General features: G+C 51.4%; 1 protein-coding gene across 1 annotated transcript in view; it reads left to right on the top strand.

Moving 5' to 3' along the window:
* The first annotated feature begins 8,227 nt into the window (after positions 1 to 8,227).
* Positions 8,228 to 16,355, top strand: part of MMEL1 (membrane metalloendopeptidase like 1) — a 35,560-nt gene continuing 27,432 nt past the window's right edge. Inside the window, exon 1 of the mRNA XM_068986351.1 lies at positions 8,228 to 8,381. Coding sequence (XP_068842452.1) covers positions 8,228 to 8,381 — 154 coding nt within the window. The remainder of the gene's footprint in view (positions 8,382 to 16,355) is intronic.

Genomic DNA, 16,355 nt, shown 5'->3' on the forward strand with positions numbered 1-16,355 from the left:
CCAGCACTCCCCAGACCCAGCTGTGGGGCCACCCTGTCATCGTCATTCTTCGTCCAGCCCCTGGGGAGGTTGCTTGAGGAGGTACTCCCCAACCCTCTCCCTCTTCCTAGTCCTGGGAAGGTTGCCAGATGGCCAGCCTTGGGAAGCAGAGGAGAGAGCTCGCCACCTGCCTGGAGCAACCATCTTAGGAAGCTCAGAGCCTCTTTCCTGAATAGCGACCTGGTCCTCAAAGCTGGGGCCCTCTTGGCCCACACCTAGGGCTTGGGCCTCAGAGAGAAGTCCTGTTCCTTATCCCTGGCTTGGGACCTGCAGGTTGAGTGGGGTTCAGGCTGGCCCCTCATAGCCCTGGGGAGATGGTGCCAGCTCAGGAAACCCTTCTCCTTATGTGGAGCAGCCCTTGACCCTGGCTTGACCTCTGGCCAGGCATCCTGCAGGGCCCGGAGTCCCTCAAGAGCAAAATCTCTCAAACTGGGCCCAAAACCTATGCTTTCATCAAGGTTGTTCTCCAGGGAAGCCAGCACCTTAGGAGGATGATATGGCCTCCCTTCCCTGCCAAGCAGAGACACCTGCCCCAAGGGGCCCCCGATGAGCAGAGCAGCCAAGTGTCTACTTGGCATCTGATCTCCTGTCAGATGTAAAGGTGCTTCCTACATAATTAAACTTACCCACCCCCACCACCGTTGGCTTGGAAAACTTCTGAAGGGAGTGGAGAAGTCCAGCCCTGGTCCCGTTGCTGTAGGTTTCAAAGAAGCCAGGTCCGAGTCGTGCAGTTTTTCTCTCCTGTTCATGAACACAACTGCTGGACAGGCCATTGAGTAAAGCAAGGGAGAGAGGGTGCATTTGCTCTCCTCCCCCCAAGACGTCCTGCCCTAATCTGTCCACTCAGGGCCAGAGGTCATCACAGTGAGCTTCCAGATGCCTGACTCACCACAGCTTTCCAGGAGCTGGTGATCTTTGAAGAGCCCCCAACCAGTCTCCCACCCCCAGCTCCCCACTGCTGAGCTGGCAGAGAACCCCCCGCAAGTCCTCCCCACCCACTTCCACATGGGCTGGGGGTCATTACCACATCTGCAGGTCCATGTGAGGCCATATCCCAGCCTCCTGCCACGGCACCCAAGTGGACAAGAACTCACAGGCCCTAGATGGCCTCCATTACAGCAGAATGATCAGGTGGTTTCAATATAAATCAGATTGTCCCCCTGAGAACACAGGCTGCACCTTGTTTTCTCAAAATCTGAGGTTGCCAAGAAATGTTTATGATGTGGTACAGAGACCATTACTTACTCTAAAGACAATAAAGCTGTAAATTGATGTTTTAAAATTCCCTGCAGGTGAAACACCTCTTGGATCCAAAAAGAAATCAAAACTGGAATCGCAGAATATTGGAAAAATAGTAAAAAAAAAAAATCCAGGGAAGCCCTTATGGGTTGCAGTGCCCAGAGGAAAGTTCACGCCCTGAGTGCATAACTAGCCAATCAAAATGAAGTGCATGCTAAACTTGAGAAGTTTAAAAAGGACAGTGAAATAGAGGAAATTAACAGGCAGGGATGAATAACAGGAAACAGAAGTAAATGAATTAGGAATAGAAAAGGGAAAGAACTCAAAAATCCAAAATACAGTTCTTCGAAAATCAAACAGATGAACCAGTAGCTGACTTAATCTGGAAAGACAGGAAAGGCACAAAGCCACAAAATTTTTAGAAGTAAAAACAACACACAGGAAATTTAAAGAATCATAAGACATCACTTTTCTCAACTTTGTGCAAATAAATTTGAAGACCTGGATAAAATGTGTTAGTTCCTAGGAAAATATTATTTAACTGAACTGACTCCAGAGTAGATGTAACAATTGCACAGGACAATTATCATGGAGGGAAAAAGAAGGTGGTTAGGGAGCTTCCCCCAAAACAGCTCCAGTTCCAGATGGTGTCGGGGAGATCTGCCAGCCTTTAAAGAACAGTCAGCTCGTAATTGCTTTAAACTCCTTCACAGCCAAGAAAAAGAAGAAAAGCTTCCAAGTTATTTTTTTCTGTTGAAGGGTAGTTGATTTACAATACTGTGTTAGTTTCTGGGGCTCAGCAAAGAGATTCCGTTACACGTATATATGTATATATCTATATTCTTTTTTTCTATTCTTTTCCATTATAGTTTATTACAAAATACCAAATATAGTTCCCTTCCAAGTTTTTTATTTTAGAAAGCATAATCTCAACCAAATGAAAGCCACAAACCCATTTCATGTACAAATTATCAGTTCAGAAACACTAAATGAAGTGCCAACAAACCTGAATTCAACAAAATGTTTGACAGCAAGGTACATGGAAATGCAAGGGTTTTTCAAAATCAGGAAATGTGTCTGTATAGTTAACCACAGAAATACTTAAAGTAAGTTCTGTGGCCCTACCGGAGGCTGTATCAGAGGCATGGGTCATGAATGATAAGTCCTCTCCAACGCGTCACCTCCCTGTGCCCTTGGGTTCCTTCCTCTACATTACACAGGAGAGTTCTGGCATCTCAGCTTCATCAGCCCACCAGGCTCCTCTGTCCCGTGGATGTCCCAGGCAAGAATCCTGGAATTATTGCCATGTCCTTGCCATTTCCTCCTCCAGGCAATCATCCCAACCCAGGGATCCAACCCATGCCTCTTGCATCTCCTGCTTTGGTGGCGGATTCTCCACCACCGAACCCCCGGGGAGCACATTGTCAACACACAAATTTAGAGTCTCTGGTGCACCTGTGTGAATGGTGCCAACCCAGCTTGAGCTGTGCTCCCTCCACTGTGGTCTGACACCCCTGACCCGTCCCCACATAATCCCCAGGATTCTTGGCATCGATTAATTATGTCTTGAAATTGTTTGGATCTATTACTGTAAGTCGTTTTATTCTGGGTTGGACCCTGTACTCTCCCCTACCCTGAGCATGCAGAGGTTGGACCAGTGGGTCTGGGGGCTAACTATGGACATCTAGTAGAATGAGCAGCCTCTTTCTAAGTATCTGGTCCACAGGAGGTTCTCGCAGGGTTTATAGTGAAAGGGGCTTGTCTCCTTGGACATGGGAGGGGCTCAGAGGCCCCAGGGGTTCGAGGTTCTCAGCCCCATCTAAGGCCAACCAGACATCCCATTCCTAGTTTCGGGGTCCCAATCCTTCCCAATCAGTGCTTGAACTTTCTCCTAAGAAACTCGGGGAGGCTGTGAAAATCCCAGCACTGACTGTACTACTCACAGGAGCAGATGTTGTGTCTGTCTTTCAGCCTTGTCAGCCCCGTGCTTGTGAGACAGAAGGGCCTCTCAGGTCTGTGGTGGAGCTGAGCCCAGACCTGAGCTCCTGTCATCTCCATGTGTGTGTGCAGGACACCAGGGGCCTTGGGGCCACTCATCCATAGCAGCACGCAGCCCTCACTCCCTGGGCCCAGATTCAGCTATCACTTCACAGCCGAGCACGGTGGTAGCTCGGTCACTCCTAAACCTGCTGCCACGAGTCACGTCTCCCAGGCGCTCAGTCCCACGGTCAGGCCCAAGGATACAAGCAGGCTGGTTCCCAAACTCCATGTTTGGGGGTGCCTCCTGGGGCCATTCCTAGTGGCCAATTCATGAGTAATTAGGGTCCACTTAGGAGACAGAAACCACACGAGTGACTTAAATAGCGAGAATTTAAAGAACAGCTAGTTATGAGGGTCTTAATTGTTAATTTGGTCGCTAACTTGAGTCCGGCACACCAGGCTTCCCTGTCCTCCACTATTCCCAGAGTTTGCTCAAACTCATGTCCATTGAGTCAGTAATGCTGTCTAATCATCTCATCCTCTGCCTCCCCTTTCTCCTTTAGCCTTCAGTTTCCTAGCGTCAGGGATACGGGAGTAAAATAACTAGGGATCACAAAAGTAGCAGCCTGAATTCCAAGACAGATGACTGGCCCCTCCGCATGGGCCGTCAGCCACCACACGCGCCCTTCAGCTCCTCTGCACCTGCCCCTCACCCCCACCCCCGCCAGGTGTTTCCCAACCACACAGTTGTGCCAGGCACCACACATCTGTCCTCTTGTCTGACTCCAAGACAAATCATATAAAGGAAGGGTCTGATGTTCCAGCTGTTGGGGCTGGGGGCAGGGATTGATGATAGGAGACCTGGGGCAGAGTCAGACCGCCCCGTCCCTTCCTCCTGTCTAGGATGCCTGGCACTTGACTCCAGGAGGCAGTGAGCAGGACAGTGTGCAGGGCTCTCCCAGAGGCCCAGCTCTCAGCTCAGCTCTCCAACTGCCTCGAAATACTTAACCCCTTCCAGCCAGCCTGTCTTCTCCAAGCGGGGCACCTCCTGCCTGCCTGGAGCATGGGTGGGCAGACCCAAGGAAGGTCTGTTTCCCGTTGGGCTGAGGCCCAGAGACATGCCTGCTTCGGGGAGGATAGGATCTGCCCCAAACCACCTGGCCCAAGGGCATGGGCAGGGAAGGACTGGACCCAGCCGTAAAGGGCAGGTGTCTGCAGGGTCTGAGGGCAGCCCCAGAGCGAGAGGCTACTCCCTGTAGACCTGCCCTGGTCCCAGGACTGGGGAGGGGAGGGGTGCCCCACTCCCTGCCCTCATGAGGGTGCTGGCTCCTTGGACCCCAGAGCTGAGGTTGGGCTCAGACCTCCACCTCCCACATCCACTGCCCAAGAGATGGGGAGGGGTAGACAGGGAGCCCACACTGGCCCTGGAGCTCATCTAGGAGAAAGGACTAAAGTCCACTTTGGGGGGGCTGTGTTCAAGGCAGCTAGGTCACAGCCCATCCAGGGACTTGGCTGGGGGTCTGCAGGTCCTTGGCCTGTGGGCCCCCCTTTTTCCAGATTCTCTTGGAGGGCACCCAGTACCACTATGCTGGATTCCCCAAGAACCTGCTGGCCTCAGTGCAGTGCCCACCAGGAGGCAAGGCCAGGCCCCAGGCCCCTTGCTCATGTAGTTTTTTTCATTGATAGAGCTACAGACAGGGAGGACCCTGAACGGGACAGCGTGAGTGGGAAAGTGCAGCTGAGCTCAGAGACCAGACAGTCCCTGCATCCAGGTGACCTTGTATCAGGGAGGGGGAACCTCTGGCTGGACAACACAGAGCCTGGGACCCCAGAGCCAGCACACTCTGGGAAGGAATCTGTAGCCAGTAGGCTGGACCCTGACCCAGCCCTGGCTCCCGGGAAGGGCAACTCCAGTTTCTCAGTCCCCTGACCTTGGCCTTGTCCCCATTCAGACCAGCAGCCTGGGTAGCTCCTTGCTCAGGCTGGGTCTCTAGGCCTTTGGTTGGGGGTCTGCCAGGACAACCAGGGGGCTGAGGCGAGCCCTGCTTGGGGGCTAGGACAGGTTTCTGGAATCTGAACCCCTGAAGCATGGCCCTCCCCGCAGTGCAGGAGCCAACCTAAGAGACCACTGGAACGTGGACTGGAACGTTCCAGCAGGACCCAGGGTGGGTCTTCTGGTGAGGGGATGGAGTGAGCAGTTGTTTACCCCAGATCCCTGGCTCTGTGGCCTGGCCCCAGCCTTGGACTCTTACAGAGTCCCAGGAGCCCAAGGGGATCCTTCCATCTGTGAGATTCTGAAATGGAAGCAGAACCATGCTGGTGACCAAGTCAGGCCTGGAGAAGGGACATCTGGGTTCTGACTGGGGCCTCCTTTACCCAGAGGCCCCGACTCTGGCCCCATCGTGGGCCAGGGGTGCCTAACCAACACTGAAGCACTGGGGTGCCCCTGCCAACCCCAGAGGCCCTCTCCTGTTCCCCCAGTCAGGGCCACCTGCCTTCTGGGGGCCAGTGTCTCTGAGTGGGGACCCTCCCTGGTGGCCCCACCCCCACCCCATCATGATGAGCAGGGATGCCTGCTCCCCTCACAGCCCGGCAAGGCCCCCAGAACCCAGCACCCTCACTAGACCCTCCCTGGAGACAAAAGAGAAAGGAACCCCGTGACCAGGGTGGTTCTTGGTTCCAACCTCTCCACCAAGGTGAGTAGGGTAAGGAGAAGGGCCTGGCCTTCTTTCCCAGGACCCCTGTGACCCCTTTGAACCCAGGGGACAGCAAGGATGGATGAAAGGCAGGAGGTGGGACCCTCAGCCTCGAGGGACTTTGCTCACTCAGCAGGAAGCCTAGAGCCCCCAGAGCAGCTCTTGGCCCCTCCCCCACACCAAACCCAGATGGAACTTGCCCACTGTGAGCAGGAGGGGGTCCACCTCCAGAGAATCCATGCTCGCATCACAAAGGAGGCCAGAAGCCTGGAGCCACTGTCTCCCACCCCTGGGCGCCCTCCTGACTCAGCCTTCTGGACATGTCTGTGGTGGCCACTCTGAGTGACCCAAAGGTGAGCCGAGCGAGGGGCCTACCTGCCAGGCCAGCTTTCCTGGGCAGTGCAGCCAGGAGAGCACCCTCCAAGCACCACCCCATTGCCCAGGCCCCAGACAAGCAGCCCAGCACAGCCCCTCAACTCCTGTAAGCACCCCTGTCTGCCCAGCTGGCCACAGAGGCCTGAAGATGCCATGACCGTGTCTCCAGGGAGGTGGGGTCCCAAGCTTCTCCCCCTGTCGGTACCTGGCTTTGTCCTCAGTCCTCAGTGAGAGTTTTTACTGTATGCCTACCTTTGTTATGCGGAGTCCCCTGGAGTCAGCAGGACACAGTGAAGTGGACTGAGTGATAAGGAAATTCATTAGATCTGATCAGAGAAGATGCTGGCAAAACCGGGGCCACAGGGGCTAAGTTGGGCTCAGATCAGTCAGCCTGACTCATCCTTTCGTTCATTTATTCAAGTCAGTGGATGCCTCCACAGTCATGGGCACCCACCTAGGTCCTGAGGACCAGGTAGAAGGAGCCCTGTGACCCCCACACTGACACCGCCAATGGGGAGGTGGACAATGGGAATAGAAATAAGGACTGTAGAGGCTGAACCACAGATGAGGTGGTGAAGCAGTTCAGGTCTGGGCGTGGGCCAGACCGGTGGAAGCCTGGCTAAGGGGACCGCAAACAAGGACTTCCAGAAGGGGAGGGGCACAGAGAGAAGTGATGGAAGCCTGGCTGCTCCTCCCTGGTTGGGTTGTGTGGCAGTGATGTCAGAGGGCTGAGAGACCCACCCCCCACCCCTCACCCCTCAGTGAGTCTGGATACGTGTCGGCATTGAGAACAGCTAACCCAGTCATGGGCAACCTCGGGCCACGCTTACCTGCCAGCAGGCGGGACTGGGTCTGTCCTCTGTGCTGGTGTAGACTGGGCCCCAGCCCCGACATCAGGAGTATGAGCTCATATGAGGACTGAAGCTGGGAGGGCAGCCCATTCTCCCCAGGGACCCAGGCACCTTTCTCGGTCAGGACCCTGAGTGCCAGCAACAGAGGCATGCACATGAGCACACACACACACATACACCCAGGAGCATGCGCACATGTGTACATGCACATGTGCATGTTCACACGCTCATCCCATGCAGTCAGACACACACGTGTGCATCCACACATACGCTCACATGCACAGGGGACTCATGCAGCCCTCTGTGAACTGTCCTCACTGACCAGGGCAGTGCACCCTCTCGTGCCCACAGCTGCAGCCCCAGGTGTCCTCCATGCTGCTCAGAGCCTGGCCGTCACCACCTGGCCGGCTGGAGAAGGCTTCCCCTCTGTAGTGACAGGGTGGGGGGACAACTGCTGAAGCTGCCCTGCCGTGTCCTGTCTTGGCTTGCCTGGCCACCACAGTCACCCTCGCCTCCCCCTAGACCCCTTGGGCTCCAGGCAGGAACAGTGAGCAGGGAGCCCAGTGGCCCAAGCCACCTCCCAGAGGATGTCCCTGATGCAGGGGGCGCACAGCTCCAGGACATCCCCGCAAATCGGAACAAGAGCCCCAGGCAGGATCCGCTGTAGAAGACCCTTGACATCTTGGGAGCTGGGTCTCCTGGCTCCAGCGTGCCCACACCAAGCTGTGAGCTGAGCGACCCCAGACCAATCTCTGCCCTAAAGCAGACTTTGAGAGGCCAGCCTCAAAAAGGGACTGCCAACGGGCCAGGGCCGGGCCTGCCCCACCCCCGGAGTCCGGCACTCACACTCGCTGGGAAAGGGAGGAGAACCCTCAGGCGCAGGACCTGGGATGGAGAAAAGGGCCGAGCACCCTCCAGCCTCGGGCAGGGCCTCCCTAGCGCCACACCCAACCCCCGCTGCCCTGACGCCCCACCCCGGGTGGACGCCGCCCCTACCTTGGCCTTGGGGCTCCTCCGCTGTGCGGTTTCCCCGTCTAGAGACTTGCGATGGGCAAGCCCGAGAGCCCAGTGGGGATGGTGGAGATCGCCGGCCGCTCGGGGCAGAAGCACCGAGGCTTCCTGGAGGCGGGGCTGCTGCTGCTGCTGCTCCTGGTGACCGGCGCCCTGGTCACCCTGGGCCTCCTCTACGCCGACAGCAGAGGTGAGTGGGGGCGCCCCTTCCCCCGGACGGGCCACCGGCACACTGCTCACTGCGCTTGTCCGCACCCGACCTCCGGAAGGTCTGCGCGCCCGCCCACTCGGAGGAGCCCGGCTGGCGAGCAGGGCAGGCGGGGTCTGCGCGGGGCACCGGGGGCGGCCCGGCTGTGCTATAGCCTGGTGATGAGGGGCACTGACCTGTGGGGACCGGGGACCCTTCTGGAAGGCTCTGCCCTAGGCGCGGGCTGGCACCAGGCTGGTTCTGACTCGGTGGGCCTCTGCCGGACTCCAGAGAAGCTGTAGACCCTGTCCCCAGCCCCATCTGGGGGCCTCCTCCCCTCCGCTGCCGCACAGAGCGCTGCAGTTCCCGGCCGGCCCAGCAGCAGGAGCTCGCGCTCCAGCACTCGCGGCGCAGCATCCTCCGGCCGCCGCGCTCACCTGCCGCCTCCCTGGCTGCCGCCCGCAGGGACCTCGCTGGGATCCTCCTCCCCGGCGGCTGACGGCCCGGGTTCCCCGGCCTCATAGCATCTCAGGCTCTGCTTTTCAAACCTTGGTGGGGAGGGTGGGAGCAGGCTGGCGTCCTAGGGAAGTGGGGGAGCGAGAGCGCCCTGCTGGAACACCCCCACTGACAGAGCCCAAACTGTCCCCTCCTGGGGTCACGAGGCATGGGAAACAAGGGGAGGCGCTCACGTGTCTGCACCTGGGCACCAGGTAGCCCAGGTCAAACCCTGGGGTGTGAACTGTCCTCACTGGAGCACCTTGCTGCCCCAAGGGGCATGTGCAATGGGTGGACACAAACTGGGAGGTGCTCTAGGTTCCTCCTGCAGGCGGGTGGGTGGGCAGCGGGCTCAGGACTCAGGAGGATCTGCAGGAAAAGACACCCTGTCCACCCCCACCCCAGCACCCTCAACAATAGGCCAGTGGCAGTCTTTGTACTAGAATGTTCCTTCACTGACCGGAGCCACCTGCACTGCTATGGGACCACCCAGACATTGCTGGCCAGCACTGTTTCTCTGAACCAGGAGTGGGCGCCACCCCCAGATGTAATGGGCATTCCCCCTCCCCCCAGGGCTGCTCCTGCCTGACCAGGTGCCTGGCTGCACCCTGCCAGCCACTTCGGTCTCTGGCCACCCTGGGTCTTCTGTCAGGGTAGATGGGCACTGCAAGACAGAGCTCTCAGAGAGACCCCAGGGAACTCTGTTCACAGCTACTGGGCTGCAGAAACCCAGCTGAGGGGCTTCCTGGGGACTGGGCTGACCCCACCCCATCCCAGTCCTCATCTAGGCAGTACTGAGAAGTGTGAGCCCACCCTGACTGCAACAGCCTTCCCTTCTCCTCCTGGTTCCCTCAATACAAGTGGGGTCTCTGCCAGGGCTCCTGTGTCCTCCCCTACCCCCACAAATGACCCATAGCCAGTCTCTGCCTCAGGTCCTGATAGAGCCTGTGGAAGGGTTTATATGCTGTGTTATTGCTTATTCTTAAGTACTTTCTCATCCACTTTTTTTTTTTTCTTTTCGTTGATTCATGAATTACTTGGAAATCTCTCTTTTAAATTTCTAGATGGATGGAGATTTTTTTCTTAGTTGCCTTTTGTAATTGGACTCTAACTTAATTGAATTGTCATCAGAAACCATGGTTTACGTGATACTGATTCATTGGTATTTGCTGAGACTTGCTTTACGGCCAATACAAGGTCAGTTTTATAAATAATCCACATGTGATGCGGAATACATCCAATCACAGTTAGGTGAAAGTGGAGACACAGATGAGGCTTAGTACATCTATTAGGTCAATCAAATCTATATATTTGTTTCTTTCCATTTTCTTGATCTTTTAATTATTGAAAGATGTGTGTACTAAAACTTAGCCCTAGAGAACTTTCCACTCTCCTTGTAGTTATGTCAAGTATTAAATTGCCTGTTTTAAGACCCTCTGTGCTGTGTGCTATGTAACATCAGCCATGTCCAACTCTGTGCAACCCCATGGACTTTAGCCCGCCAGGCTCCTCTGTCCATGGGGTTCTCCAGGCAAGAACACCAGAGTGGATTGCCACTCCCTTCTTCAGGGGATCTTCCCAACCCAGGGATCAAATGCAAGTCTCTTACATCTCCTGCACTGGCAGACTACATTAAGGAAATTCCCTGACAGTCCTGTGGTTAGGACTCCATGCTTTCAGCACCAAGGGCATGGCCAAAAAAAAGCTACATTATTATATGGATGCAAATTTAGAATCAGTGTCTCTTCACTCAGTGTAATGGTGTGAGTGAAAGTCACTCAGTCGTGTCAGACTCTTTGCCACCCCATGGACTATACAGTCCATGGAATTCTCTAGGCCAGAATACTGGAGTGGGAAGCCTTTGCCTTCTCCAGGAGATCTTCCCAACCCAGGGATCGAACCCAGGTCTCCCACATTGCAGGCAGATTCTTTAACAGCTGAGCCACAAGCGAAGTCTGTATAATGGTGTAGTGCCCCTTTATGTCTTAATGTGCCTTTTGCCTTAATATGTTTTGTTTTCAATTCTGTCTCATCTGATCTGAGTTAGCATTTGCTCTCTATTTCCTCCATTCGTTTTCTTTGAAATTTTGTCTCTTTAGCTCTACATGTGTGTCTTTTGGAACTGTGTATTTTGTGTGGATTTTGGTCTCTATCTTCTGCCTGGAGGATTTTGTCTCCGTCTATTCACACAAAAACATATGTTTTTTTCTGTTGTGTTCTTCTGTGCTTTGATGCCTTTTTTCTTTTTTCTCACCTTCTTTTGGATTGGGCTATTATTTTTCACTCCATTTTACCTCAACTAGCTTGCAAGTTTTATATTTCTAATCCTTTTAAAGGTTATCTCACATTTTTTCATTTTAATATGTTTTTCAAAAGTTATAGATAAGGCTCTTTCATAAAAGCAACTTTTTAAAATAAAATTTGCAGTAGCAAATACAGTCCCAGGCCTATACTCCTGCCCATCCTGGAATTATGCTCCTCAGAAGTTGTCATATTCATTGTCTAGTGCAGAGGTTGGATACCTCTGGCCCATTGCTTGTTTTCCTAAATAAAGTTTTATTGGAACACAGCTGTGCCCATTCACTTGGATATTGCCTGTGGATGTTTTCATGCTACAAGAGCTAAATCGAGTAGGTGAGACAGAGTCTGTATGTGACTCACAAAGGCTAAAATATTTATCCAGCCTTTTACAGAAAAATACTGCCAACCCCTGGACTGGAATGTCTAAACTTCATCTCTGGACTCTTCTCTCTTTATTGTCATTGCTAGATCACAGAGAGGCACTATAAGGTTGTGGTTAATACCCAGGCTCCAAAGTCTGACAGGCTTGTGGGCTTGCCAGCCTCCCCAAATCCCAGCTATGTGACCTTGGAGGGTTTTCATCACACCTTTGTGCTTCAGTTTCCTTATCTGTAAAATGGAACATAACATAGTTAGAGGCTTACTTGAGGGTTCAATGATTTAATACTTCAAAAACACTTGGAAAAATGTCTATCATGATATTATGATCAGATTTTGTAATAGATGTTAGATTTGTCATTGGTCCTCTATCAGTATTATTATTGACATCCCAATGGGAGGCAGATTTGGCCCCTTAAGCCACCCAAGCTTCTGCGGTCCCAGTATAGCTACATCATTGCCTTTGATAAATCCATACTCGTCACTACATAGTTCTACTGAGTGAGTATTTTTCATAGCTGAGCTATGAAGACTAGCTGGATTATATTTCCTTTCCTTGTTATTTTTGGTTTTCTTATTAATAGCAATCTTGTTTAGGGACTCTCATTTTTCTCTTGCTTCTTCCACCCTCCTCAGACTGCATACATGTCTGTAGGATGGTGTGATATTATCCCACAGTATTTGGATGCCCAGTTCAGATTTTGTTCATTCTTTTACTCTCTGTGATACAGTTTGAAGAGTTTGACCCTAATTAATCTCCAGGTTCACTGGCTCTTTCCTCAGCTGTATCTGGACTGGTCAGCCAGTTAAAGAAATTCTAAGTTCATCTCTAATAACATGCTTTTTATTTCTGATGTTTCCCATTTTCCACTTTTTTATAGCTTCCATCCCTTTGCTGAAATGTCTTATCTGTTCATGAATATTATCCACCTATTCCATTGGACCCTTTAACATATTAATCATAATTATTCTGAAGTCTTCTTCTGATCATGCCAGTATCTGAGCTATCTCTGAGTCTAGTTTTATTGATTAATTTATCTCACGGCAGTGGATTGCTTTTTCTTCCCTGTGTGTATGTGTGTGTCTCTGTGTGTCACACATTTTTACTGAATGCTGAACATCTAAAGAAAGAGCAGAGACTGGAGTAAACAGTACTTGTACCCAGCAATAAGCACACCTGTTCTGCCAGTCTGTGTGAGTGGTTGAATCCATCTAGTCAGGAGTCAGCTGATTTGGGGTTTTGTTTTCACTCTGTCACCCTTGGTGCCCTGCAGACTTCACCTTTCTCCAGCTGTGAGTGATGACTACCTGTGCTTAGAGAAGGAACCTCTGGGCCCACTTCGCTCCTGCTCCAGCCTCAGCAATCAGCAGTCCCTAGATGTGTGTGACGCAGAAGGGTTCTCTCCATGCCTCTGTCCCTCCACAGGTGGGAGGTTGCCCTTGCTCTTTAGTGCTTGGCTTATGCTGGCAGGGGGTGGGGGAAGCTCTGGTGTCCTGGCCCAGGCTCAGTCTTGGAGTGGAGCTGTCACAGCATCCCTGCCCTGATCCCCATGTCCATCAGGCTTTGCCGTATCCCTGAGTCCCCTCCCCCTTACCTAGTAGCAGCAGACCTCAGCTAAGATCCTGGGCCCACAGGGCTCTCCTTTGCCTCTTCCATGAGCAGAGGGTTTTTACATCAGACTCTTCTCCAGACCAGTAGATTTTCACCTGGTCCCTGGGGGGTGAAAATGTTTACTGCCCTTCCCCCAAGTGGCGTAAAGTTCTTGCTTCCCACAAGAGGAAAATCCAGGTAAGCATGAGACACCAAGTGCAGGCCGCACGGCAGAAGCAGATAATCTCCTACATGCCTGTGCCACTGAGGGGAACTCTCTCTGGCCTTCTGAGAACTGCCCCAATCTTTCTCATCAACACCTAGTAAGGGTCCGTGGAAATAACTGGTGAACAAGTGCAAAATCCCCATGTGTGGAAGCTTCAGCTGTTCCACACTGGCTAACTCACACTTGGCCTTCAAGAATTCACTAAGGGGCTTCCTTGGTGGATCGGTGGTAGAGAATCTGCCTGCCAATGCAAGAGATACGGGTTTAATCCCTGATCCAGGAAGATCCCACATGCCACAGAGCAACTAAGTTCGTGTGCCACAACTATTGAGCCCGTACTCTAGAGCCTGGGAAACGCAACTACCGAGCCCACGTGCCACAGCTACCGAAGCCTAGAGCCAGTGCTCGGCAACAAGAGAAGCCACTGCAATGAGAAGCTAGTGCACCTCAACAAAGAGTAGCTCCCACTCCCTACAAGTAGAGAAAGCCCATGCGCAGCAACAAAGACCCAGCACAGCCAAAAATAAATAGTTTTAAAAAGAACATTTCAGACCTTTAAAAAAAAAGAATTCATTAAAACATTAGCTGATTTCTTCTTACTTTGTCACTTGTATGGTGACCACCTCTTACTCCTCCTGGGGACTGTCAAAGCAATAACAGCCCCATCTCTGCCGGGTGGGGCTTGTCACTCTGTTTTCTGGGTCCTCTTCTGACCTCAGGTCCTAGAGGGTCTCCAGAAAAGTATTGATTTCTGTAGACTATCTGGATTTTTCCTGTTGTTGTGAAGGGAATGATGTTCTACTGTGGCATTTGATGTCATAAGCAGAAAGCTAAACTAACATACCTTAACTCTTATGTGCATATTTGACTTACTCAGTTAGTCAATATCTTCACGTTTCTCCCAAACAACACAAGCATTTAGAATAGCTTTACTCTTCTTGTCCTCCACCCTGATCACATATTGTTGTGGATAAGTCCGTGGTTTCCACCTCATTTTTTATTTACTGCACACAGGCAACATTCTCTAATACCATCAGTTTAGTTTAGATTTTCCATGTCCTTACCTGTTTCTTTGCTCATCACTCTTCCTACTTCCCCAGCAGCCCTTATGAAGTAGTTTTCTTTCTTTCTGAAGTATATGCTTCAGAGCATGTGGAGCCTCCTGCTCACAGTGTGTCCACAGACAGTGTGTCACCTGGGGAGTTGTTAGAAATTCAGAAACTCAGGGCCCACCCTAGGCCTACTCAATGAGGACCTGCACCTAATCCCCAGGGGATCCTCTGCACTTAAATTTGGGGAGTGCTGATTAGGATGTCATTTGCTGAACTTGCTTGATAATCAGAGGAACCTGGGGCAGTTGTCTGCCCAGGAACCTCTGGCCCTATCTCAATCTGCTTGTTGTTGTTCAGTCACTAAGTTATGTCCAACTCTTTGTGACCCCATGGGCTGCAGCACACCAGGCCTCCCTGTCCTTCACCATCTTCCAGAGCTTGCTCAAACCCATGTCCATTGAGTCAGGGATGCCATCCAACCATCTTGTCCTCTTGCCTTCTCATCATCCCTGTTTCCTCTTGCCTTCACTCTTTCCCAGCATCAGGGTTTTTTTCCCAACAAGTGGGCTGTTCACATCAGGTGGCCAGAGTATTGGAGCTTCAGCTTTAGCATCAGTCCTTCCAATGAATATTCGGGACTGATTTCCTTTAAGATTGACTGGTTTTATCTCCTTGCAGTCCAACGGACTCTCAAGAGTCTTCTCCATCACCATAATTCAAAAGCATCAGTTCTTTGGCACTCAGGCTTCTTTATGGTCCAACTCTCATGTCCATACATAACTATTCGAAAAACCGTAGCTTTGACTAGATAGACTGTCGGCAAAATAATGTCTCTGTTTTTAATACACTGTCTAGTTTTCTTATTCTAGCTTTCCTTCTAAAGAGCAAGCATCTTTTAATTTCATGGCTGTATTCACTGTCCACAGTGATTTTGGAGCCCAAGAAGATAAAATCTGCCACTGTTTCCACTTTTTCCCCTTCTATTTGCCATGAAGTAATGGGATGGGTTGCCATTATCTTAGTTTTTTTAATGCTGAGTTTTAAGCCAGCTTTTTCACTTCCTCTTTCACCTTCATCAAGAAGCTCTTTAGTTCTTCTTCATGTTCTACCATTAGGGTGGTATCATCTGCATATGTAAGGTTGTTGATATTTCTCCCAACAATCTTGATTCCAGCTTGTGATTCATCCAGCCCTGCATTTTGTATGATGTACTCTGCATTGAAGATAAATAAGTAGGGTGACAATATACTGCCTTGTCATACTCTTTTCTCAATTTTGAACCACTCAATTGTTCCATGTCTAGTCCTAACTGTTACTGCTTGGGCCACCATAACAAAATACCATAGTTGGGGTGACTTCAACAACAGAAATCTGTTTCCCCAAGTTCTGGAGTCTAAGAGTCCAAGGTTGGGGTACTGGCCAATTCAATTCCTGGTGAGGACACTTCGTGGCTTGTGGACAGACACCTTCTCACTATGCCCTCATGTGGCAGAGAGGGTCAGTTCTGGGGTGTCTTCCTCTTCATATGAGATACCGGCCCCGCTGGATCAGGACCCCACCATATGCCTCATTTAACCTTCATCACCTCCTGACTGCCATCACCAGATGCAGTCACATTGGGGGTTAAAGGCCTCAACACATTAATAGGGAGTGGGGAGGGGGAGACAAACATTTAGTCCATAACAGGCCTCCATCTGGGCAAAACCAAGAAATGTTATAATGTAAGACCTCTGAAACTGTACTATATATAACCAGCATGTTAGGCCTTTCTTGTGATCAAGCAGGTTTGGGAAGCACAGCTTTGAAATACTCTTTTCAATTGCAAACCTTGGTTTTATTTATTTGAAAATCACTTTATTTGGTACTCATCCTTCAGTAATGATTTAACCGGTTTAAAAATCTGGACTTAGTTATAGACTCACTATCCTGAATGT

The sequence above is a fragment of the Capricornis sumatraensis genome, chromosome 14, assembly GCF_032405125.1.
Source record: "Capricornis sumatraensis isolate serow.1 chromosome 14, serow.2, whole genome shotgun sequence".
Taxonomy (NCBI): domain Eukaryota; kingdom Metazoa; phylum Chordata; class Mammalia; order Artiodactyla; family Bovidae; genus Capricornis; species Capricornis sumatraensis.